Source organism: Nerophis lumbriciformis, linkage group LG06 (assembly GCF_033978685.3).
Source record: "Nerophis lumbriciformis linkage group LG06, RoL_Nlum_v2.1, whole genome shotgun sequence".
NCBI classification, from domain to species: Eukaryota; Metazoa; Chordata; class Actinopteri; order Syngnathiformes; family Syngnathidae; genus Nerophis; species Nerophis lumbriciformis.
This window is the reverse complement of record NC_084553.2, coordinates 10555951-10583450: the sequence shown is the minus strand read 5'-3', so window position 1 is coordinate 10583450 and position 27500 is coordinate 10555951. Positions and strand designations below refer to the sequence as shown.

General features: G+C 37.8%; 1 protein-coding gene across 2 annotated transcripts in view; it reads right to left on the bottom strand.

Annotated features, from left to right (window-relative positions):
* sv2ba (synaptic vesicle glycoprotein 2Ba) overlaps positions 1-27500 on the bottom strand; it is a 70791-nt gene that overhangs the window by 2397 nt on the left and 40894 nt on the right. For both annotated transcript variants that reach the window (XM_061963700.1, XM_061963699.1), the window contains exons 4-12: positions 27444-27500; positions 16236-16369; positions 10399-10488; positions 10017-10130; positions 9863-9951; positions 9629-9793; positions 9408-9541; positions 6261-6461; positions 6030-6189 (exon numbers count right to left, since the gene is read on the bottom strand). The exon at positions 27444-27500 is cut by the window's right edge and continues 95 nt beyond it. In XM_061963700.1, coding sequence (XP_061819684.1) covers positions 6030-6189; positions 6261-6461; positions 9408-9541; positions 9629-9793; positions 9863-9951; positions 10017-10130; positions 10399-10488; positions 16236-16369; positions 27444-27500 — 1144 coding nt within the window. The remainder of the gene's footprint in view (positions 1-6029; positions 6190-6260; positions 6462-9407; positions 9542-9628; positions 9794-9862; positions 9952-10016; positions 10131-10398; positions 10489-16235; positions 16370-27443) is intronic.

Below are 27500 nucleotides of genomic sequence, written 5' to 3'. Positions count from 1 at the left end.
AATTGCATGGGAGGCAACATAAAATATTGTGGTGGGCCACATAATTTCATGGGAGGCGTCATAAAATATTGTGGTGGGCCGAATAAAGTTATGTGGGAGGCGACATAAAATTATGTTGCAGGCCGAATAAAGTTATGTGGTAGGCGACATTAAATTATGTGGTAGGCCGCAAAAATAGAGTGGCAGGCCACTTTTAAAATGAAATGGCGGGCCACATAAATAATGTGGTGGACCACATAAAATTAAGTGGCAGGCAACATAAAATATTGTGGCATACAATACTACCTAAAATCAGTTGGTTGGCCTCATAAAAATTGCATTGGAGGCAACATAAAATATCGTGGTGGGCCACATAAAAATTACATGGGAGGCATCATGAAATATTGTGGTGGGCCATTTAAATGACGTGGTGGGCCACTTAAAATGTCGTGGCAGACTGAATAAAGTTATGTGGGAGGCGACATAAAATTCTGTGGCAGGCCACATTTAAAATGAAATGGCGGGCCACATGAATGATGTGGTGGACCACATAAAATTAAGTGGCAGGCAACATAAAATATTGTGTTGTACAATACTACCTAAAATCATGTGGCTGGTCACATAAAAATTGTGTGGGAGGCAACATAAAATATTGTGGTGGGCCACTTAAATTTCATGGGAGGCGTCATAAAATATTGTGGTGGGCCGAATAAAGTTATGTGGGAGGAGACATAAAATTATGTTGCAAGCCGAATAAAGTTATGTGGGAGGCGACATAAAATTATGTGGTAGGCCGCAAAAATAGTGTGGCAAGCCACTTTTAAAATGAAATGGCGGGCCACCTGAATAATGTGGTGGACCACATAAAATTAAGTGGCAGGCAACATAAAATATTATGGCATACAATACTACCTAAAATCAGTTGGCTGGCCACATAAAAATTGCATGGGAGGCAACATAAAATATTGTGGTGGGCCACGTAAAATTTCATGGGAGGCATCATAAAATATTGTGGTGGGCCACTTAAATCATGTGGCGGGCTAATTGAAATGTCGTGGCAGACCGAATAAAGTTATGTGGGAGGCGACATAAAATGATGTGGCAGGCCGCAAAAATTAAGTGGCAGGACACCTTTAAAATGATATGGCGGGCCACATGAATAATGAGGTGGACCACATAAAATTAATTGGCAGGCAACATAAAATATTGTGGCATACAATACTACCTAAAATCAGTTGGCTGGCCACGTAAAAATTGCATGGGAGGCAACATAAAATATTGTGGTGGGCCACATAATTTCATGGGAGGCGTCATAAAATATTGTGGTGGGCCGAATAAAGTTATGTGGGAGGCGACATAAAATTATGTTGCAGGCCGAATAAAGTTATGTGGGAGGCGACATTAAATTATGTGGTAGGCCGCAAAAATAGAGTGGCAGGCCACTTTTAAAATGAAATGGCGGGCCACATAAATAATGTGGTGGACCACATAAAATTAAGTGGCAGGCAACATAAAATATTGTGGCATACAATACTACCTAAAATCAGTTGGCTGGCCACGTAAAAATTGCATGGGAGGCAACATGAAATTTCATGGGAGGCCACGTAAATTTCATGGGAGGCGTCATAAAATATCGTGGTGGGCCAATTAAATGATGTGGCGGGCCAATTAAAATAATGTGGCAGACCGATTAAAGTTATGTGGGAGGCCGCAAAATATAGTGGCAGGACACCTTTAAAATGATATGGCGGGCCACTTGAATAATGATGTGGACCACATAGATTTAATTGGCAGGCAACATAAAATATTGTGGCATACAATACTACCTAAAATCAGTTGGCTGGCCACCTAAAAATTGCATGGGAGGCGTCATGAAATATTGTGGTGGGCCACTTAAAATGTTGTGGCAGACCGAATAAAGTTATGTGGGAGGCGACATAAAATTATGTTGCAGGCCGAATAAAGTTATGTGGGAGGCGACATTAAATTATGTGGTAGGCCGCAAAAATAGAGTGGCAGGCCAAATTTAAAATGAAATGGCGGGCCACATAAATAATGTGGTTGACCACATAAAATTAAGTGGCAGGCAACATAAAATATTGTGGCATACAATACTACCTAAAATCAGTTGGCTGGCCACATAAAAAATTGCATGGGAGGCCACGTAAAATATTGTGGCGGGCCACATAAAATTTCATGGGAGGCGTCATAAAATATCGCGGTGGGCCACTTAAATGACGTGGCGGGCCAATTAAAATAAGGTGGCCGACCGAATCAAGTTATGTGGGAGGCCACAATTTTAAATGACATGGTGGGCCACATAAATAATGTAGTGGACCACATACAATTAAGTGGCAGGCAACATAAAATATTGTGGCATACAATACGACCTAAAGTCATGTGGCTGGCCACATAAAATTGCATGGTAGGCAACATAAAATGTTGTGGTGGGCCACATAAAAATTACATGGGAGGTGTCATAAAATATTGTGGTGGGCCACTTAAGTGATGTGGCGGGCCAATTAAAATGTTGTGGCAAACCGAATAAAGTTATGTGGGAGGCGACATAGAATTATTTGGCAGGCCGCAAAAATATAGTGGCAGGCCACTTTTAAAATGAATGGCGGGCCACATGAATAATGTGGTGGACCACATAAAATTAAGTGGCAGGCAACATAAAATATTATGGCATACAATACGACCTAAAATCAGTTGGCTGGCCACATAAAAATTGCATGGGAGGCGTCATGAAATATTGTGGTGGGCCATTTAAAATGATGTGGCAGACCGAATAAAGTTATGTGGGAGGCGACATAAAATTATGTGCAAGCCGAATAAAGTTATGTGGGAGGCGACATAAAATTAAGTGGTAGGCCGCAAAAATAGTGTGGCAGGCCACAATTTAAAATGAAATGGCGGGCCACATAAATAATGTGGTGGACCACATAAAATTAAGTGGCAGGCAACATAAAATATTGTGGCATACAATACTACCTAAAATCAGTTGGCTGGCCACATAAAAATTGCATGGGAGGCAACATAAAATTTCATGGGAGGCGTTATAAAATATTGTGGTGGGCCACTTAAATTCTGTGGCGGGCCAATTAAAATAAGGTGGCAGACTGATTAAAGTTTTGTGGGAGGCAACATAAAATGATGTGGCTGGCCACAATTTAAAATGACATGGCGGGCCACATAAATAATGTAGTGGACCACATAAAATTAAGTGGCAGGCAACATAAAATATTGTGGCATACAATACTACCTCGGAAGAAGATGGATGGATGGACAATACTACCTAAAATCATGTGGCTGGCCACATAAAAATTGCATGGGAGGCAACATAAAATATTGTGGTGGGCCACATGAAATTACATGGGAGGCGTCATGAAATATTGTGGTGGGCCACTTAAATGAAGTGGCGAGCCAATTAAAATAATGTGGCAGACCGAATACAGTCATGTGGGAGGCCACAATTTAAAATTATATGGCGGGCCACATAAATAATGTGGTGGACCACATAAAATTAAGTGGCAGGCAACATAAAATATTGTGGCATACAATACGACCTAAAATCATGTGGCTGGCCACATAAAAATTGCATGGGAGGCAACATAAAATATTGTGGTGGGCCACATAAAATTCATGGGAGGCGTCATAAAATATTGTGGTGGGCCACTTAAATGATGTGGCGGGCCAATTAAAATGTTGTGGCAGACCGAATAAAGTCATGTGGGAGGCGACATAAAATTATGTGGCAGGCCGCAAAAATATTGTGGCAGGACACCTTTAAAATGATATGGCGGGCCACCTGAATAATGAGGTGGACCACATAAAATTAATTGGCAGGCAACATAAAATATTGTGGCATACAATACTACCTAAAATCAGTTGGCTGGCCACATAAAAATTGCATGGGAGGCGTCATGAAATATTGTGGTGGGCCACTTAAAATGTTGTGGCAGACCGAATAAAGTTATGCAGGAGGCGACATAAAATTATGTTGCAAGCCGAATAAAGTTATGTAGGAGGCGACATAAAATTATGTGGTAGGCCGCAAAAATAGTGTGGCAGGCCACATTTAAAATGAAATGGCGGGCCACCTGAATAATGTGGTGGACCACATAAAATTAAGTGGCAGGCAACATAAAATATTGTGGCATACAATACTACCTAAAGTCATGTGGCTGGCCACATAAAAATTGCATGGGAGGCAACATAAAATATTGTGGTGGGCCACATAAAATTTCATGGGAGGCGTCATAAAATACTGTGGTGGGCCACTTAAATCATGTGGCGGGCCAATTAAAATGTCGTGGCAGACCGAATAAAGTTATGTGGGAGGCGACATAAAATTCTGTGGCGGGCCACATGAATAATGTAGTGGACCACATAAAATTACGTGGCAGGCAACATAAAATATTGTGGCATACAATACGACCTAAAATCATGTGGCTGGCCACATAAAAATTGCATGGGAGGCGTCATGAAATATTGTGGTGGGCCACTTAAAATGATGTGGCAGACCGAATAAAGTTATGTGGGAGGCGACAAAATTATGTTGCAAGCCGAATAAAGTTATGTGGGAGGCGACATAAAATTATGTGTTAGGCCGCAAAAAATAGTGTGACAGGCCAATTTTAAAATGAAATGGCAGGCCACATGAATAATGTGGTGGACCACATAAAATTAAGTGGCAGGCAACATAAAATATTGTGGCATACAATACTACCTAAAATAATGTGGCTGGCCACATAAAAATTGCATGGGAGGCAAAATAAAATATTGTGGTGGGCCACATAAAAATTACATGGGAGGTGTCATAAAATATTGTGGTGGGCCACTTAAGTGATGTGGCGGGCCAATTAAAATGTTGTGGCAGACCGAATAAAGTTATGTGGGAGGCGACATAGAATTATGTGGCAGGCCGCAAAAATAGTGTGGCAGGCGACTTTTAAAATGACATGACGGGCCACATGTATAATGGGGTGGACCACATAAAATTAAGTGACAGGCAACATAAAATATTGTGGCATACAATACTACCTAAAATCATGTGGCTGGCCACATAAAAATTGCATGGGAGGCAACATAAAATATTGTGGTGGGCCACATAAAATGATATGGGAGACGTCATAAAATATTGTGGTGGGCCACTTAAATGATGTGGCAGACCGACTGAAGTTATGTGGGAGGCGACATAAAATTCTGTGGCAGTCCGCAAAAATTATGTGGCAGGCCACATTTAAAATGACATGACGGGCCACATGAATAATGTGGTGGACCACGTACAATTAAGTGGCAGGCAACACAAAATATTGCGGCGAGCCAAATTAAATGATGTGGCAGGCCACGTAAAATTACGTGGCGGATCACATAAAATTGTGCCACATAAATGGTAGATTTATGTGGCAGGTAACACAGTAAATTAATGTGACGAGCCACATAAATTAGTGTTTGGGCAAAATTAAATGATGTGGCAGACCACATAAAATTACGTGGCAGGCAACTTAACATAAAGTGGCGAGCCACATAAAATGGTCTGGCAGGCCGAATTAAATGAAGTGGCGGGCCACATGAAGTTATGTGGCGGGGCAACGTAAAATAATTTGGCGAAGCCGTATAATTTGGTTTGACAGTTCACATTTGAATAATTTGGTGAGCCACATGTATTTACGTGGCAGGCAACATACCGTAAATTAATGTGGCGAGCCATGTAAATTAATGCGGCGGGCCAAATAAAATGATGTAGTTGGCCACATAAAATGGTGTGCAGGCCACATTAAATGAAGTAACAAGCCATGTAACATGATGTGGTTGGCCACGTAAAATTAAGTGGCGGACCACTTTTAATCGTGTGGCAGGCCACTTTAAATGAATTATTTTTAGCGCTATCGCTAGTCATGGCGAGTGGAGTTGTTCCACACCTCAGCTTTTACCACAGTGGGGATATTCTGTGTTTGAATGTGAACTCATGTAGACTTGTCGGTGTTATGTCAGACATCTGCTTAGACTTTCCGGTAGAAGTAGACCAAAGTAGTGGACTTTACCTTTTAGCAGAGGGGTAGAGCTCCACAGAAATGACCTGCAGTCCGTTCCAGGCCGCCACGCTGGCGCCGTAGAACAGACACTGCCAACATATCACGGCTCCTTGACTGAAGCTCAGCAGAAGCAGGAAGGTACATGCAGAAGATACCAGCATGGAACCACCTGGAACAAAAAAAAGTCTAATTTCAAGTCTTGCTTTAACTAACGAGAACGCTTCGGTTCCGCGAACGCACCTATTATTCGGATTCTTCCGATCTTGTCCATGAAGAGCGCCGAGATGATGTTGCCGGGCAACACGGCCAAGCTGCCCAGGAAGCTGACCAAGTAGATGACGATGTCGTTCTCCTCCTGGAAGTTGAGATGGCAACCTTTCTTGGGGTGCATGAAGGTGGTGTTCTCCATGCGGCAGTTCTTGAACTTCTCTTGCCACAAATCTGGTGAACACACAACGTTCGACAAAAGATTATATTCGACACTATTTTTATTACTTTGTATAAAAAAGTAGGATCCTACTTCAGTGGGATGATACAACTTTTTACAAATACAGAACCAGTCAAAGAAAGTGTGTCCAAGTTCTGGACTGGTGTTGTATCTTTAAAACATTTATTTCAGTATGATTTGATTTGACTTCTATATTCAGATACACTTCATCCAAAGATCATGATTGCCAAGACTCTGAAGCATTGGGTGGAGGACATCAGGGGCAGTGGCTCTGGATTTCTCTTTTGTCTGTGTTCCACCTATCGTGGGGTTACACTCCTCAGCCTTTTTGGTGAGGTTTATTCAGGTCTACAAGATAGAGGGCTCTGCCGGATAGTTGAACCTTGGAATCAACAGGAGCAGTGTGGTTTTTGTCCTGGTCGTGGAACAATGGACCGGTTATATATAGTACTCTCGGAAGGGTCCTTGAGGGGGTTTGGGAGTTCGCCCAACCAATCTTTGTGTTTTGTAGACTTGGAGAAGGCATTCGATCATTTCCTTATTGGGAAGCCCCGTGGAGAGTGCTCCATGAAAATGGGGTATCAGACCACCTGATTGTGTCAGAGCTTGGTCCGCATTTCCAGTGATGGTTGGACACCACCCTTTGTCACCGATTCTGTTCCGCTTTGGTGGCTGCAGGATTAGGTATCTGCTTTTTGCAGGAGTTATGGCCCTCCTGGCTTCATCTGGCCGGATTCTCTAGCTCTCACTGCATCGGTTCGCAGCTAAGTGTGAAGCGACTGGGATGAGAATTGGCACCTTTGAGTCTGACTCTATGGTTCTTGCACTGAGAAGAGTGACGTGCCATCTCCAGGCTGGAGATGAGATCCTGCTCCAAGTGGAAGAGTTCAAGTACCTCGGGTCTTGTTCACAAGTGAAGGAAAAGTGGATCGTTGGATCGACAGACGGATCGGTGCACTGCCCCCGAGGACATCAGGGGCAGTGGCTCTGGATTGGCACACCGGAGTGGTGGTTCCTCTTTTGTCTGTGTTCCACCTATCGTGGGGTTACACTCCTCAGCCTACTTGGTGAGGTCTATTCAGGTCTACAAGATAGAGAGCTCTACCGGATAGTTGAACCTCAGAATCAACAGGAGAAGTGTGGTTTTTGTCCTGGTCGTGGAACAATGGACCGGCTCTATACAGTACTCTCGGAAGGGTCCTTGATGGGGCTTGGGAGTTCGCCCAACCAATCTTTATGTGTTTTGTGGACTTGGAGAAGGCATTCGATCATTTCCCCCATTGTGAAGCCCCGTGGAGAGTGCTCCAGGAAAATGACCGCCTGATTGTGTCAGAGCTTGGTCCGCATTTCCAGTGATGGTTGGACACCTCCCTTTGTCACCGATTCTGTTCCGCTTTGGTGGCTGCAGGATTAGGTATCTGCTTTTTGCAGGAGATGTGGCCCTCCTGGCTTCATCTGGCCGGATTCTCTAGCTCTCACTGCATCGGTTCGCAGCTAAGTGTGAAGCGACTGGGATGAGAATTGGCACCTTCGAGTCTGACTCTATGGTTCTTGCACTGAGAAGAGTGACGTGCCATCTCCAGGATGGAGATGAGATCCTGCCCCAAGTGGAAGAGTTCAAGTACCTCGGGTCTTGTTCAGAAGTGAGGGAAGAATGGATCGTTGGATCGACAGACTGCAGTGAACGGACTCTGCATCGGTCTGTTGTGGTAAAGACGAAGCTAAGCTGGAAAGCAAAGCTCTCAATTAACGGTCGATCTACGTTCCTATCCTCATGGTCATGAGCTTTGGGTTGTGACCGAAAGGACGAGATCGGAGATACAAGCATCACCCACACGATTTATGGCCACAACGCCACCACTACAGAAAAATACATAAATTAAACACATTTTCAGATTACAGTCTTGCTAGCATATTCTAAGTAATTAATGTAAACTATTCAGTATTATCATCGCCATTAGCTTACACTTTCGTCCATACAGACATTTGTTAGCTTTTGACTGGATGTAATAACTATCTGCAGTAGGACATGGGCATTAAATTTAGGCGCATGGGCGTTGAATAGGCGCAGTCATGGCGTTAAGAGGATCCGGTTTAATGGCTGCAGGATTAGGTGTCTACTTTTTGCAGATGATGTGGTCCTGATGGCTTCATCAGGCCAGTATCTTCAGCTCTCATTGGATCGGTTCGCAGCCGAGTGTGAAGCGACTGGGGTGAGAATCAGCACCTCCAAGTCCGAGTCCATGGTTCTCGCCCGGAAAAGAGTGGAGTGCCATCTCCGGGTTGGGGAAGAGATCTTTCCCCATGTGAAGGAGTTAAAGTACCTTGTTCACGAGTGAGGGAAGAGTGGATCGTGAGATCGACAGGACGGATCGGTGCGTCGTCTTCAGTAATGCGGATGCTGTATCGATCCGTTGAGGTGAAGAAGGAGCTGAGCCAGAAGGCAAAGCTCTCAATTTACCGGTCGATCTACGTCCCCATCCTCACTTATGGGAATGAGCTTTGGGATATGACCGAAAGGACTGAATCCCGGGTACAGGCGGCTGAAATTAGATTCCTTTGCCGGGTGGCGGGGCTCTCCCTTACAGATAGGGTGAGAAGCTATGTCATCCGGGGGGAGCTCAAAGTAAAGACTCTGCTCCTCCACATCAAGAGGAGCCAGATGAGGTGGTTCGGGCATCTGGATAGGAGTTGTTTAGGGCACATCTGACCGGTAGGAGGCCACGGGGAAGACCCAAGACACGTTGGGAAGACTATGTCTCCCGGCTGGCCTGGGAACGCGTCAGGAGTTGGACAAAATGGCTGGAGAGAGGGAAGTCTGGGCTTCCCTGCTTAGGTTGTCGCCCCTGCGACCCTACCTCAAATGAAGTTTGCTTATACCTGCATAAACCCTGAGTAACAATAATAATTTAACAGTGGTTTCCAAGTTGAGCATGTACCTGTGTTGTAGAAGACCGTGTTTTTGATGGTGCAGTTCTCAAAGAAGCTGTTAGTGGACTTGATGTCTTCAAAGTAGCAGTCCTCGAACAAGGAATCCTCAAACTTCACCGACTTGATCTCGATGTTTGCAAACCTGAACGACAGCAAAGAAGAAGGGCGACACAATCGACCTCGTTCACGTTCTTCCCGGACGTATTGTCGACACGGGCCGTGGACCTACTTGTCGTGGATGTACTCGCCCTCGCGGTGCACCTGGTTGACCAGCGAGAAGTTGAAGTGGAAGCGTTCCACGCGCTCCCGGTGGAAAACCCGCACTTTGGACTCGTACTCTTCGTACTGCATGTACTTGATCATGTCGGGGAACCAAACCCTCAGGCCGTGGTAGCTAAGCAAACGTAGCGTCACCTTGTTATGCTAACAAATTAGCCGGCGTGATCTCTCAAGGGGCGTTTACCTGAAGGCCAGACAGAACCAGACTATGAGCAGGAAGAGACCTTGCAGACGTAGTTCAGCCGCCGACAGTGACATCACGTTCGCCATCACCTAGACGGCGAAATAAGGATTCAAAAAATGACTTAAAAAAACAAAAAATTGTTGGGTGTGTCGACCTGCTGCAGCATGGTCAGGTGTCTGACGGTCCAGCGCTGGAAGGCGGTGCCCGTGTCGCTCTGGATCTCGATGAACTCGTCCTCCTGCGTCTGCGGCGTCTTAATGTTGGTCACCTGTGTCGCGACAGCGGGTGTTAACACGAGACGGCGCTTTGTCACGTTTCATGTGTCAGGTAAACCACGACGAATAAGGCCATATGAAACCCTGTCCTACGTATGAGTTTGCATGAGTTTTTTCTGTTTCTTGTATTTATTTTATTTTACTTGTATCAAACTTTTCTCATAGATTTTGCGTGAAATGCTGCCCCCTACTGTTTTGGAGTGTAACATTTCTAGCACCAACTTACAAAGCTTTAAAATCATATCAAGATACTGAACTCACAGTGAAGACTCTCTCTGGCTCGCCTTTGGCCTTCCAGTTGGTGTCGTGGACTCGACGCAGGACCATCCACGCCTCGTCATGTCGAGCGCTCTTAAAGAAATGACATTACACGTTTATCAAAATGGCCATTTCTTCATTTATGTGTTATTTTTTTACAATAGGACAACCCTTGCTTTTTACTTTACAATGAGAAGAAATAAATGAAGTTTAGTAGATAAAAACAGCAAAAAAATTAGCCTTTGGCTACAATCTGAAAGTTAAGTCGGAGAAAATGCAGTAGTTTATAAATTAACTAGATGAGGCAATTCCTGAAGGAATTGCATGTGAATGCTCCAATGCTGGCAGAATGAAGTATGAATGTAAGAATAGTTTGAATGTTGGAATATTTTGAATGTTGGAGCATTTTAATTTCCAGGAAAACCAGAATTTGGTTTGGAACTTGGGAAAGACTTAATTTGAATGTCCAGGATGAGTGGAATATGTTGAAGGTGGAATATTTTGAATAAGTTGAAGAATGTTGGAATTGTGAAAGAGTGAAAAATGGATAATTCATTTGGAATGGGGACAATGTCCCTAAAAACAGAGATTTTTTGGAAATCCGGGAATTTTTTTTACAGTTTTTGAAAGGGAGCAGACAATTCTTGAACAGGCTGAATATTTTGAAGTTGGAACAGTTTGAATGAGAGTTGTGGAACTTTGAAAAATGTCCCATTCTTTTCAATGGGAATTTCATGGAAATTTGGGGATTTGGGGAAAAGAGGGAATTTTTTGGAAAATGCAAAAAAAAAATTTAATCTTTGGAGTTGAAATGGTTGGTGTTGGAATTTTTCAAATCGGTCGAGAAATGTTGAAGTAGTAACATCTTTAATTGAGAAATGGTATTAAGGAATTCCTGGAATTTTAAATGAGTTGAAAAGTGTGGAAGGAGTAGTCGCCAGAAAAAAGTGTCAAAAAAAGGTATTGTGGGAATTCCTGGAATTTTTTTTTTAACTTGAAAAAATTATAGTTTCAATGTCCAGGATGAGTGGAATATGTTGAAGGTGTAATGGTTTGAATCGGTTGAAAAATGTGTAAATGCTGGAAGTTTGAAAAATGGCCAATTAATTTTGAATGGGGAGAAAATGTTCCGTAAAACCTGGAATTCTAGGAATTTTGGGAATATGTCAATGGAAAGCCCACGATTGGAATGGTTTGAATCGGTTGAAAAATGTGTAAATGGTGGAAGTTTAAAAATGGCCAATTCATTTTGAATGGGGAAAAATGTTCCGGAAAACCTGGAATTCTGGGAATATGTCAACGGAAAGCCCGCGATTGGAATGGTTTGAATCGGTTGAAAAATGTGTAAATGGTGGAAGTTTGAAAAATGGCCAATTCATTTTGAATGGGGAAAAATGTTCCGGAAAACCTGGAATTCTGGGAATATGTCAACGGAAAGCCCGCGATTGGAATGGTTTGAATCGGTTGAAAAATGTGTAAATGGTGGAAGTTTGAAAAATGGCAAAGTCAATTTTGAATGGGGAAAAATGTTCCGGAAAACCTAGAATTCTGGGAATTTTGGGAATATGTCAACGGAAAGCACGCGATTGGAATGGTTTGAATCGGTTGAAAAATGTGTAAATAGTGGAAGTTTGAAAAATGGCCAATTCCCTTTGAATGGGGAAAAATGTTCTGGAAAACCTGGAATTCTGGGAATCTTGGGAATATGTGAACGGAAAGCACGCGATTGGAATGGTTTGAATCGGTTGAAAAATGTGTAAATGGTGGGAGTTTGAAAAATGGCCAAGTCTTTTTTGAATGGGGAAAAATGTTCCGGAAAACCTAGAATTCTGGGAATTTGGGGATTATGTCAACGGAAAGCCCGCGATTGGAATGGTTTGAATCGGTTGAAAAATGTGTAAATGGTGGAAGTTTGAAAATGGCCATCTCATTTTGAATGGGGAAAAATGTTCCTGAAAAACCTGGAATTCTGGGAATTTTGGGAATATGTCAACAGAAAGCCCGCGATTGGAATGGTTTGAATCGGTTGAAAAATGTGTGAATGGTGGAAGTTTGAAAATGGCCAATTCATTTTGAATGGGGAAAAATGTTCCGGAAAACCTGGAATTCTGGGAATATGTCAACGGAAAGTCCGCGATTGGAATGGTTTGAATCGGTTGAAAAATGTGTAAATGGTGGAAATTTGAAAAATGGCCAATTCGTTTTGAATGGGGAAAAATGTCCCGAAAAACCTGTAATTCTGGGAATTTGGGGAATATGTCAACGGAAAGCACGCGATTGGAATGGTTTGAATCGGTTGAAAAATGTGTAAATGGTGGAAGTTTGAAAAATGGCCAAGTCATTTTGAATGGGGAAAAATGTTCCGGAAAACCTTGAATTTTGGGAATTTTTAGGAATATGTCAACGGAAAGCCCGCGATTGGAATGGTTTGAATCGGTTGAAAAATGTGTAAATGGTGGAAGTTTGAAAATGGCCAATTCCCTTTGAATGGGGAAAAATGTTCCGGAAAACCTAGAATTCTGGGAATTTGGGGAATATGTCAACGGAAAGCCCGCGATTGGAATGGTTTGAATCGGTTGAAAAATGTGTAAATGGTGGAAGTTTGAAAAATGGCCAAGTCATTTTGAATGGGGAAAAATGTTCCGGAAAACCTGGAATTCTGGGAATTTTGGGAATATGTCAACGGAAAGCTCGCGATTGGAATGATTTGAATCGGTTGAAAAATGTGTAAATGGTGGAAGTTTGAAAAATGGCCAAGTCATTTTTGAATGGGGAAAAATGTTCCGGAAAACCTGGAATTCTGGGAATATGTCAACGGAAAGCCCGCGATTGGAATGGTTTGAATCGGTTGAAAAATGTGTAAATGGTGGAAGTTTGAAAATGGCCAATTCATTTTGAATGGGGAAAAATGTTCCTGAAAAACCTGGAATTCTGGGAATTTTGGGAATATGTCAACGGAAAGCCTGCGATTGGAATGGTTTGAATCGGTTGAAAAATGTGTAAATGGTGGAAGTTTGAAAAATGGCCAAGTCATTTTTGAATGGGGAAAAATGTTCCGGAAAACCTGGAATTCTGGGAATATGTCAACGGAAAGCACGCGATTGGAATGGTTTGAATCGGTTGAAAAATGTGTAAATGGTGGAAGTTTGAAAAATGGCCAATTCATTTTGATGGGGAAAAATGTTCCTGAAAAACCTGGATTTCTGGGAATTTGGGGAATATGTCAACGGAAAGCCTGCGATTGGAATGGTTTGAATCGGTTGAAAAATGTGTGAATGGTGGAAGTTTGAAAATGGCCAATTCATTTTGAATGGGGAAAAATGTTCCGGAAAACCTGGAATTCTGGGAATATGTCAACGGAAAGCCGCGATTGGAATGGTTTAAATCGGTTGAAAAATGTGTAAATGGTGGAAGTTTTAAAAATGGCCAATTCATTTTGAATGGGGAAAAATGTTCCGGAAAACCTGGAATTCTGGGAATATGTCAACGGAAAGCCCGTGATTGGAATGGTTTGAATCGGTTGAAAAATGTGTAAATGGTGGAAGTTTGAAAAATGGCCGAGTCATTTTTGAATGGGGAAAAATGTTTTGGAAAACCTAGAATTCTGGGAATTTTGGGAATATGTCAACGGAAAGCCCGCGATTGGAATGGTTTGAATCGGTTGAAAAATGTGTAAATAGTGGAAGTTTTAAAAACGGCCAATTCCCTTTGAATGGGGAAAAATGTTCTGAAAAACCTGGAATTCTGGGAATTTTGGGAATATGTCAACGGAAAGCCCACGATTGGAATTGTTTGAATTGGTTGAAAAATGTGTAAATGGTGGAAGTTTGAAAATGGCCAATTCATTTTGAATGGGGAAAAATGTTCCTGAAAAACCTGGAATTCTGGGAATTTTGGGAACATGTCAACGGAAAGCCCGCGATTGGAATTGTTTGAATCGGTTGAAAAATGTATAAATGGTGGAAGTTTGAAAAATGGCCAAATCATTTTGAATGGGGAAAAATGTTCCGGAAAACCTGGAATTCTGGGAATATGTCAACGGAAAGCCTGCGATTGGAATGGTTTGAATCGGTTGAAAAATGTGTGAATGGTGGAAGTTTGAAAATGGCCAATTCGTTTTGAATGGGGAAAAATGTTCCTGAAAAACCTGGAATTCTGGGAATTTTGGGAATATGTCAACGGAAAGCTTGCGATTGGAATTGTTTGAATTGTTTGAAAAATGTGTAAATGGTGGAAGTTTGAAAAATGGCCAAGTCATTTTTGAATGGGGAAAAATGTTCTGGAAAACCTGGAATTCTGGGAATTTGGGGAATATGTCAACGGAAAGCCCGCGATTGAAATGGTTTGAATCGGTTGAAAAATGTGTAAATGGTGGAAGTTTGAAAAATGTCCAATTCATTTTGAATGGGGAAAAATGTTCCGGAAAACCTGGAATTCTGGGAATATGTCAACGCAAAGCACGCGATTGGAATGGTTTGAATCGGTTGAAAAATGTGTAAATGGTGGAAGTTTGAAAAATGGCCAAGTCATTTTTGAATGGGGAAAAAATGTTCTGGAAAACCTGGAATTCTGGGAATTTTGGGAATATGTCAACGGAAAGCCCGCGATTGGAATTGTTTGAATCGGTTGAAAAATGTGTAAATGGTGGAAGTTTGAAAAATGGCCAATTCATTTTGAATGGGGAAAAATGTTCCGGAAAACCTGGAATTCTGGGAATTTTGGGAATATGTCAACGGGAAGCCCGCGATTGGAATGGTTTAAATCGGTTGAAAAATGTGTAAATGGTGGAAGTTTTAAAAATGGCCAATTCATTTTGAATGGGGAAAAATGTTCCGGAAAACCTGGAATTCTGGGAATATGTCAACGGAAAGCCCGTGATTGGAATGGTTTGAATCGGTTGAAAAATGTGTAAATGGTGGAAGTTTGAAATATGGCCGAGTCATTTTTGAATGGGGAAAAATGTTTTGGAAAACCTAGAATTCTGGGAATTTTGGGAATATGTCAACGGAAAGCCCGCGATTGGAATGGTTTGAATCGGTTGAAAAATGTGTAAATGGTGGAAGTTTGAAAAATGGTCAATTCATTTTGAATGGGGAAAAATGTTCTGGAAAACCTGGAATTCTGGGAATTTGGGGATTATGTCAACGGAAAGCCCGCGATTGGAATGGTTTGAATCGGTTGAAAAATGTGTAAATGGTGGAAGTTTGAAAATGGCCAATTCATTTTGAATGGGGAAAAATGTTCTGGAAAACCTGGAATTCTGGGAATTTGGGGATTATGTCAACGGAAAGCCCGCGATTGGAATGGTTTGAATCGGTTGAAAAATGTGTAAATGGTGGAAGTTTGAAAATGGCCAATTCATTTTGAATGGGGAAAAATGTCCCGGAAAACCTGGAATTCTGGACCGGTGCTTGGGGACCATTGCTGTAGATGATTTATTGGATTTGCACGACTTCTCATGAAGATTTTGTCTTTGCCTGACCTCTTGTAACAAGTGGCCCATGAGTACTAGTGGAGTATTAGAAAAATAAGTGTATTTATGTACTTGTGTGGCCCTCGGTGCAGACTGGTATGCAGTTGTGTAAGAGCACTTGTATTTGTCACACACTAATCCCAGACCACATGTGGTCAGCGGCCTGACAATGTCCTGGATGAGACCCGCCATGGGTGTGTGGCGTTCCGCTGACGGCTTAGCGACCCGTCGCTACCTTGGCTTGGCGAGGGGATGTTGCTTTGACGGATGCTGACTGGATGTAAGGAAGCGTTTTCTAAAACGCACAACCCGGGAGGCGACGGAAGGGAAGGGCAGAAGGCAACAGTAATGGTTTCCAGTGTCGGACCTCCAGGAGGAATCGAGGACTTTCCGGCATGAAGATGACGCCGACCAGCGCGGCCATGACGGGGAAGAGACACACCAGGATGAAGAGTCTCCAGCTGTGCATCTGGAACTCTGTGCCGATGGAAAAGCCCCAACCTGGAACATGGAAGGCCAAGGTTGAAGGATTGCGTGGTGATGAATACCTACGTGAGCATTGAAGTTGGCACCTTGGTAAAAAATGGTAAATAAAAACAGAATACAATGATTTGCAAAATTTGGGAACTGAGGAGACACATTTTTGAAGCTTTTCAGGTGGAATTCTTTCCCATTCTTGCTTGATGTACAGCTTAAGTTAAGAAGCCACGCATTGTCTTGCTGAAATAAGCAGGGGCGTCCATGATAACGTTGCCTTGGATGGCAACATATGTTGCTCCAAAACCTGTATGTACCTTTCAGCATTAATGGTGCCTTCACAGACGTGTAAAATACCCATGCCTTGGGCAAAAAATGCGAGCTGAAATGTGTACAATTTTTAAGAAAACATGCATGTTAGCTTCATCAAAAACTATCTTATCTTAGATGTTTCGGAAAATACGTACGTTAAATTTGTTGAAAACTAAAATATCTACATATGTTTGCTTTGTCAAAGAATAAGTTAGCGCAAATGTTTACAAAAAGACGAAAATTCAGATTACTAAACTGGACTGTCTACAGTCGTAAAGAAAAACGTGAATCTTAGCTTTATCTGAGCTTATCTTATCTTGGATGTCTCTGAAAATACTTAGGTTGGGTTTCTTGAAAAGTAAAATATCTACGTATGTTAGTTTTGTAAAAGACTAAATTATCTCTTATGTTTACGAAAAGACGCGTCCAGTTTATTGAGCTGAAATGTCTACAATTTTTAAGAAAACATGTATGTTAGCTACATCAAAAACGATCTTATCTTAGATGTTTCCGAAAATACGTACGTTAAATTTATTGGAAACTAAAATATCTACGTATGTTTGCTTTGTCAAAGACTAAGTTATCGCAAATGTTTACAAAAAGGCAAAAGTTAGGGTTACTAAACTAGACTATGAAATATCTACGTATATTAGCTTTGTCAAAGACTAGATTATCTCTTACGTTTACGAAAAAATGCGTCCGGTTTATTGAGCTGAAATGTGTACAATTTTTAAGAAAACATGCATGTTAGCTTCATCAAAAAACTATCTAATCTTAGATGTTTCCGAAAATACATACGTTAAATTTGTTGAAAACTAAAATATCTACATATGTTTGCTATTTCAAAGAACAAATTATCGCAAATGTTTACAAAAAGACGAAAATTCGGATTACTAATCTCAGATATTTCTGAAAATACTTCAGTTGGGTTTCTTGAAAAGTAAAATATCTACGTATGTTTGGTTTGTCAAAGACTAAATGATCTCATATGTTCACGAAAACATCCGACTGGTTTATTGAGCTGAAATGTCTTAATATTTTTAAGAAAACATGCATGTTAGCTCATCAAAAATTATCTTATCTTAGATGTTTCGGAAAATACGTACGTTAAATTTGTTGAAAACTAAAATATCTACATATGTTTGCTTTGTCAAAGAATAAGTTAGCGCAAATGTTTACAAAAAGACGAAAGTTCGGATTACTAAACTGGACTGTCTACAGTGTTAAAGAAAAACGTGAATCTTAGCTTTATCTGAGCTTATCTATCACAGATGTTTGCGAAAGTACTTACATTGGGTTTCTTGAAAACTAAAATATCTATGTATGTTAGCTTTGTCAAAGATTAAATTATGTCATATGTTTACGAAAAGATGTGTCCGGTTTATTGAACTGAAATGTCTACAATTTTTAAGAAAACATGTATGTTAGCTACATCAAAAACTATCTTATCTTAGATGTTTCCGAAAATACGTACGTTAAAATTTATTGAAAACTAAAATATCTACGTATGTTTGCTTTGTCAAAGACTAAGTTATCGCAAATGTTTACAAAAAGACGAAAGTTCGGATTACTAAACTGGACTGTCTACAGTGGTAAAGAAAAACGTGAATCTTAGCTTTATCTGAGCTTATCTATCACAGATGTTTGCGAAAGTACTTACGTTGGGTTTCTTGAAAAGTAAAATATCTATGTATGTTAGCTTTGTCAAAGACTAAATTATGTCATATGTTTACGAAAAGATGCGTCCGGTTTATTGAGCTGAAATGTCTACAATTTTTAAGAAAACATGTATGTTAGCTACATCAAAAACTATCTTATCTTAGATGTTTCCGAAAATACGTACGTTAAATTTATTGGAAACTAAAATATCTACGTATGTTTGCTTTGTCAAAGACTAAGTTATCGCAAATGTTTACAAAAAGGCAAAAGTTAGGGTTACTAAACTAGACTATGAAATATCTACGTATATTAGCTTTGTCAAAGACTAGATTATCTCTTACGTTTACGAAAAAATGCGTCCGGTTTATTGAGCTGAAATGTGTACAATTTTTAAGAAAACATGCATGTTAGCTTCATCAAAAAACTATCTAATCTTAGATGTTTCCGAAAATACATACGTTAAATTTGTTGAAAACTAAAATATCTACATATGTTTGCTATGTCAAAGAACAAATTATCGCAAATGTTTACAAAAAGACGAAAATTCGGATTACTAATCTCAGATATTTCTGAAAATACTTCAGTTGGGTTTCTTGAAAAGTAAAATATCTACGTATGTTTGGTTTGTCAAAGACTAAATGATCTCATATGTTCACGAAAACATCCGACTGGTTTATTGAGCTGAAATGTCTTAATATTTTTAAGAAAACATGCATGTTAGCTCATCAAAAATTATCTTATCTTAGATGTTTCGGAAAATACGTACGTTAAATTTGTTGAAAACTAAAATATCTACATATGTTTGCTTTGTCAAAGAATAAATTAACGCAAATGTTTACAAAAAGACGAAAGTTCGGATTACTAAACTGGACTGTCTACAGTGTTAAAGAAAAACGTGAATCTTAGCTTTATCTGAGCTTATCTATCACAGATGTTTGCGAAAGTACTTACATTGGGTTTCTTGAAAACTAAAATATCTATGTATGTTAGCTTTGTCAAAGATTAAATTATGTCATATGTTTACGAAAAGATGTGTCCGGTTTATTGAACTGAAATGTCTACAATTTTTAAGAAAACATGTATGTTAGCTACATCAAAAACTATCTTATCTTAGATGTTTCCGAAAATACGTACGTTAAAATTTATTGAAAACTAAAATATCTACGTATGTTTGCTTTGTCAAAGACTAAGTTATCGCAAATGTTTACAAAAAGGCGAAAGTTAGGATTACTAATCTCAGATATTTCTGAAAATACTTCCGTTGGGTTTCTTGAAAAGTAAAATATCTACGTATGTTTGGTTTGTCAAAGACTAAATGATCTCATATGTTCACGAAAACATCCGACTGGTTTATTGAGCTGAAATGTCTAATATTGTTAAGAAAACATGCATGTTAGCTTCATCAGAAACTAAAATTTATTGAAAACTAAAATATCTACGTATGTTTGCTTTGTCAAAGACTAAGTTATCGCAAATGTTTACAAAAAGACAAAAATTAAGATTACTAAACTGGACTATGAAATATCTACATATGTTAGCTTTGTCAAAGACTACTCTCTTACGTTTATGAAAAAAATGCGTCCGGTTTATTGAGCTGAAATGTGTACAATTTTTAAGAAAACATGCATGTTAGCTTCATCAAAAAACTATCTAATCTTAGATGTTTCCGAAAATACATACTTTAAATTTGTTGAAAACTAAAATATCTACATATGTTTGCTATGTCAAAGAACAAATTATCGCAAATGTTTACAAAAAGACGAAAATTCGGATTACTAATCTCAGATGATTCTGAAAATACTTCCGTTGGGTTTCTTAAAAAGTAAAATATCTATGTATGTTTGGTTTGTCAAAGACTAAATGATCTCATATGTTCACGAAAACATCCGACTGGTTTATTGAGCTGAAATGTCTTAATATTTTTAAGAAAACATGCATGTTAGCTCATCAAAAACTATCTTATCTTAGATGTTTCGGAAAATACGTACGTTAAATTTGTTGAAAACTAAAATATCTACATATGTTTGCTTTGTCAAAGAATAAGTTAGCGCAAATGTTTACAAAAAGACGAAAGTTCGGATTACTAAACTGGACTGTCTACAGTGGTAAAGAAAAACGTGAATCTTAGCTTTATCTGAGCTTATCTATCACAGATGTTTGCGAAAGTACTTACGTTGGGTTTCTTGAAAAGTAAAATATCTATGTATGTTAGCTTTGTCAAAGACTAAATTATGTCATATGTTTACGAAAAGATGCGTCCGGTTTATTGAGCTGAAATGTGTACAATTTTTAAGAAAAATATGTATGTTATCTTCATTAAAAACTATTTTATCTTAGATGTCTCCGAAAATACGTACGTTAATTTTATTGAAAACTAAAATATCTACGTATGTTTGCTTTGTCAAAGATTAAGTTATCGCAAATGTTTACAAAAAGATGAAAGTTCGGATTACTAAACTGGACTATGAAATATCTACATATGTTAGCTTTGTCAAAGACTACTCTCTTACATTTATGAAAAAAATGCGTCCGGTTTATTGAGCTGAAATGTGTACAATTTTTAAGAAAACATGCATGTTAGCTTCATCAAAAAACTATCTAATCTTAGATGTTTCCGAAAATACATACGTTAAATTTGTTGAAAACTAAAATATCTACATGTTTGCTTTGTCAAAGAACAAATTATCGCAAATGTTTACAAAAAGACGAAAATTCGGATTACTAATCTCAGATGATTCTGAAAATACTTCCGTTGGGTTTCTTGAAAAGTAAAATATCTACGTATGTTTGGTTTGTCAAAGACTAAATGATCTCATATGTTCACGAAAACATCCGACTGGTTTATTGAGCTGAAATGTCTAATCCATCCATCCATCCATTTTCTACCGCTTATTCCCTTTTGCGGTCGCGGGGGGCGCTGGAGCCTATCTCAGCTACAATCGGGTATTTTTAAGAAAACATGCATGTTAGCTTCATCAGACACTATCTTATCTTAGATGTTTCCGAAAATACTTAGGTTGGATTTCTTGAAAAGTAAAATATCTACGTATGTTAGTTTTGTCAAGGACTAAATTATCTCTTATGTTTACGAAAAGACGCGTCCAGTTTAGTGAGCTGAAATGTCTACAATTTTTAAGAAAACATGTATGTTAGCTACATCAAAAACTATGTTATCTTAGATGTTTCTGAAAATACGTACGTTAAATTTATTGAAAACTAAAATATCTACGTATGTTTGCTTTGTCAAAGACTAAGTTATCGCAAATGTTTACAAAAAGGCGAAAGTTTGGATTACTAAACTGGACTATGAAATATCTACGTATATTAGCTGTGTCAAAGACTAGATTATCTCTTACGTTTACGAAAAAATGCGTCTGGTTTATTGAGCTGAAATGTGTAAAAATTTTAAGAAAACATGCATGTTAGCTTCATCAAAAAACAATCTAATCTTAGATGTTTCCGAAAATACATACGTTAAATTTGTTGAAAACTAAAATATCTACATATGTTTGCTTTGTCAAAGAACAAATTATCGCAAATGTTTACAAAAAGGCGAAAATTCGGATTACTAATCTCAGATGATTCTGAAAATACTTCCGTTGGGTTTCTTGAAAAGTAAAATATCTACGTATGTTTGGTTTGTCAAAGACTAAATGATCTCATATGTTCACGAAAACATCCGACTGGTTTATTGAGCTGAAATGTCTTAATATTTTTAAGAAAACATGCATGTTAGCTTCATCAGAAACAATCTTATCTTAGATGTTTCCGAAAATACTTAGGTTGGATTTCTTGAAAACTAAAATATCTATGTATGTTAGCTTTGTCAAAGACTAAAGTATGTCATATGTTTACGAAAATATTCGTCCGGTTTATTGAGCTGAAATGTCTACAATTTTTAAGAAAACATGTATGTTAGCTACATCAAAAACTATCTTATTTTAGATGTTTCCGAAAATACGTACGTTAAATTTATTGGAAACTAAAATATCTATGTATGTTTGCTTTGTCAAAGACTAAGTTATCGCAAATGTTTACAAAAAGGCGAAAGTTTGGATTACTAAACTGGACTATGAAATATCAATCAATCAATCAATGTTTATTTATATAGCCCTAAATCACAAGTGTCTCAAAGGGCTGCACAAGCCACAACGACATCCTCGGTACAAAGCCCACATACGGGCAAGGAAAAACTCACCCCAGTGGGACGTCGATGTGAATGACTATGAGAAACCTTGGAGAGGACCGCATATGTGGGTAACCCCCCCCCCCCCCCTCTAGGGGAGACCGAAAGCAATGGATGTCGAGTGGGTCTGACATAATATTCTGAGAGTCCAGAAAGCTAATATCTACGTATATTAGCTTTGTCAAAGGCTAGATTATCTCTTACGTTTACGAAAAAATGCGTCCGATTTATTGAGCTGAAATGTGTACAATTTTTAAGAAAACATGCATGTTAGCCACATCAAAAACTATCTAATCTTAGATGTTTCCGAAAATATGTACGTTACATTTATTGAAAACTAAAATATCTACATATGTTTGCTTTGTCAAAGAATAAATTATCGCAAATGTTTACAAAAAGACGAAAATTCGGATTACTAATCTCAGATGATTCTGAAAATACTTCCGTTGGGTTTCTTGAAAAGTAAAATATCTACGTATGTTTGGTTTGTCAAAGACTAAATTATCTCATATGTTCACGAAAACATCCGACTGGTTTATTGAGCTGAAATGTCTAAATATTTTTAAGAAAACATGCATGTTAGCTTCATCAGAAACTATCTTATCTTGGATGTTTCCGAAAATACTTAGGTTGGGTTTCTTGAAAAGTAAAATATCTATGTATGTTAGCTTTGTCAAAGACTAAATTATCTCTTACGTTTACGAAAAGATGTGTCCAGTTTATTGAGCTGAAATGTGTACAATTTTTAAGAAAAATATGTATGTTATCTTCATTAAAAACTATCTTATCTTAGATGTTTCCGAAAATACGTACGTTAAATTTATTGAAAACTAAAATATCTACGTATGTTTGCTTTGTCAAAGACTAAGTTATCGCAAATGTTTACAAAAAGGCGAAAGTTAGGATTACTAAACTGGACTATGAAATATCTACGTATATTAGCTTTGTCAAAGACTAGATTCTCTTTTACGTTTACGAAAAAATGCGTCCGGTTTATTGAGCTGAAATGTGTACAATTTTTAAGAAAACATGCATGTTAGCCACATCAAAAACTATCTTATCTTAGATGTTACCAAAAATGCATACATTAAATTTGTTGAAAACTAAAATATCTACATATGTTTGCTTTGTCAAAAAACAAATTATCGCAAATGTTTACAAAAAGACGAAAGTTCGAAAAACTAATCTCAGATGATTCTGAAAATACTTACGTTGGGTTTCTTGCAAAGTAAAATATCTACGTATGTTTGGTTTGTCAAAGACTAAATGATCTCATATGTTCACGAAAACATCCGACTGGTTTATTGAGCTGAAATGTCTAATATTTTTAAGAAAACATGCATGTTAGCTCATCAAAAACTATCTTATCTTAGATGTTTCGGAAAATACGTGCGTTAAATTTGTTGAAAACTAAAATATCTACATATGTTTGCTTTGTCAAGGAATAAGTTAGCGCAAATATTTACAAAAAGACGAAAATTCGGATTACTATACTGGACTGTCTACAGTGGTAAAGAAAAACGTGAATCTTAGCTTTATCTGAGCTTATCTATCACAGATGTTTGCGAAAGTACTTACGTTGGGTTTCTTGAAAAGTAAAATATCTATGTATGTTAGCTTTGTCAAAGACTAAATTATGTCATATGTTTACGAAAAGATGCGTCCGGTTTATTGAGCTGAAATGTCTACAAGTTTTAAGAAAACATGTATGTTAGCTACATCAAAAACTATCTTATCTTAGATGTTTCCGAAAATACGTACGTTAACTTTACTGAAAACTAAAATATCTACGTATGTTGGCTTTGTCAAAGACTAAGTTATCGCAAATGTTTACAAAAAGGCGAAAGTTAGGATTACTAAACTGGACTATGAAATATCTACATATATTAGCTTTGTCAAAGATTAGATTATCTCTTACGTTTACGAAAAAATGCGTCCGGTTTATTGAGCTGAAATGTGTACAATTTTTAAGAAAACATGCATGTTAGCTTCATCAAAAAACTATCTAATCTTAGATGTTTCCGAAAATACATACTTTAAATTTGTTGAAAACTAAAATATCTACATGTGTTTGCTTTGTCAAAGAACAAATTATCGCAAATGTTTACAAAAAGACGAAAATTCGGATTACTAATCTCAGATGTTTCTGAAAATACTTCCGTTGGGTTTCTTGAAAAGTAAAATATCTACGTATGTTTGGTTTGTCAAAGACTAAATGATCTCATATGTTCACGAAAACATCCGACTGGTTTATTGAGCTGAAATGTCTAATATTTTTAAGAAAACATGCATGTTAGCTTAATCAGAAACTATCTTATCTTGGATGTCTCCGAAAATACTTAGGTTGGGTTTCTTGAAAAGTAAAATATCTACGTATGTTAGCTTTGTCAAAGACTGAATTATCTCTTATGTTTACGAAAAGATGCGTCCAGTTTATTGAGCTGAAATGTGTACAATTTTTAAGAAAAATATGTATGTTATCTTCATTAAAAACTATTTTATCTTAGATGTCTCCGAAAATACGTACGTTAATTTTATTGAAAACTAAAATATCTACGTATGTTTGCTTTGTCAAAGAATAAGTTTCGCAAATGTTTACAAAACACAAAAATTCGGATTACTAATCTCAGATGTTTCTGAAAATACTTCCGTTGGGTTTCTTAAAAAGTAAAATATCTACGTATGTTTGGTTTGTCAAAGACTAAATGATCTCATATGTTCACAAAAACATCAAACTGGTTTATTGATCTGAAATGTCTAATATTTTTAAGAAAACCTGCATGTTAGCTTCATCAGAAACTATCTTATTTTAGATGTTTCCGAAAATACTTAGGTTGGATTTCTTGAAAAGTAAAATATCTACGTATGTTAGCTTTGTCAAAGACTAAAGTATGTCATATGTTTACGAAAAGATGCGTCCGGTTTATTGAGCTGAAATGTCTACAATTTTTAAGAAAAATATGTATGTTATCTTCATTAAAAACTATTGTATCTTTGATGTCTCCGAAAATACGTGCGTTAATTTTATTGAAAACTAAAATATCTACGTATGTTTGCTTTGTCAAAGATTAAGTTATCGCAAATGTTTACAAAAAGATGAAAGTTCGGATTACTAAACTGGACTATGAAATATCTACATATGTTAGCTTTGTCATAGACTACTCTCTTACGTTTATGAAAAAAATGCGTCCGGTTTATTTAGCTGAAATGTGTACAATTTTTAAGAAAACATGCATGTTAGCTTCATCAAAAAACTATCTACCGGTAATCTTAGATGTTTCCGAAAATACATACGTTAAATTTGTTGAAAACTAAAATATCTACATATGTTTCCTTTGTCAAAGAACAAATTATCGCAAATGTTTACAAAAAGACGAAAATTCGGATTACTAATCTCAGATGTTTCTGAAAATACTTACGTTGGGTTTCTTGAAAAGTAAAATATCTACGTATGTTTGGTTTGTCAAAGACTAAATGATCTCATATGTTCACGAAAACATCCGACTGGTTTATTGAGCTGAAATGTCTAATATTTTTAAGAAAACATGCATGTTAGCTACATCAGAAACTATCTTATCTTAGATGTTTCCGAAAATACTTACGTTGGGTTTCTTGAAAAGTAAAATATCTATGTATGTTAGCTTTGTCAAAGACTAAATTATGTCATATGTTTACGAAAATATGCGTCCGGTTTATTGAGCTGAAATGTCTACAATTTTTAAGAAAACATGTATGTTAGCTACATCAAAAACTATCTTATCTTAGATGTTTCCGAAAATACGTACGTTAAATTTATTGAAAACTAAAATATCTACGTATGTTTGCTTTGTCAAAGACGAAGTTATCGCAAATGTTTACAAAAAGGCGAAAGTTAGGATTTCTAAACTGGACTATGAAATATCTACATATATTAGCTTTGTCAAAGATTAGATTATCTCTTACGTTTACGAAAAAATGTGTCCGGTTTATTGAGCTGAAATGTGTAAAATTTTTAAGAAAACATGCATGTTAGCTTCATCAAAAAACTATCTAATCTTAGATGTTTCCGAAAATACATACGTTAAATTTGTTGAAAACTAAAATATCTACATATGTTTGCTTTGTCAAAGAATAAATGATCGCAAATGTTTACAAAAAGACGAAAGTTCGAAAAACTAATCTCAGATGATTCTGAAAATACTTACTTTGGGTTTCTTGCAAAGTAAAATATCTACGTATGTTTGGTTTGTCAAAGACTAAATGATCTCATATGTTCACGAAAACATCAAACTGGTTTATTGATCTGAAATGTCTAATATTTTTAAGAAAACATGCATGTTAGCTTCATCAGACACTATCTTATCTTAGATGTTTCCGAAAATACTTACGTTGGGTTTCTTGAAAAGTAAAATATCTATGTATGTTAGCTTTGTCAAAGACTAAATTATGTCATATGTTTACGAAAAGATGCGTCCGGTTTATTGAGCTGAAATGTCTACAATTTTTAAGAAAACATGTATGTTAGCTACATCAAAAACTATCTTATCTTAGATGTTTCCGAAAATACGTACGTTAAATTTATTGAAAACTAAAATATCTACGTATGTTTGCTTTGTCAAAGACTAAGTTATCGCAAATGTTTACAAAAAGGCGAAAGGTTGGATTACTAAACTGGACTATGAAATATCTACGTATATTAGCTTTGTCAAAGGCTAGATTATCTCTTACGTTTACGAAAAAATGCGTCCGGTTTATTGATCTGAAATGTGTACAACTTTTAAGAAAAACATGTATGTTTTCTTCATTAAAAGTTATCTTCTTATCTTAGATGTCTCCGAAAATATGTACGTTAATTTTATTGAGAACTAAAATATCTACGTATGTTAGCTAGGTCTAAACCAAATGATCTCCCACGTTTCTGAATAGACGTATGTTTGGTTCATGGAAGATTTCCAGCGTTACCGTAGTGTGGGATGATTCCCCAGGCGGTGAAAGAAGCGTACAGGCCTCCCAGCATCC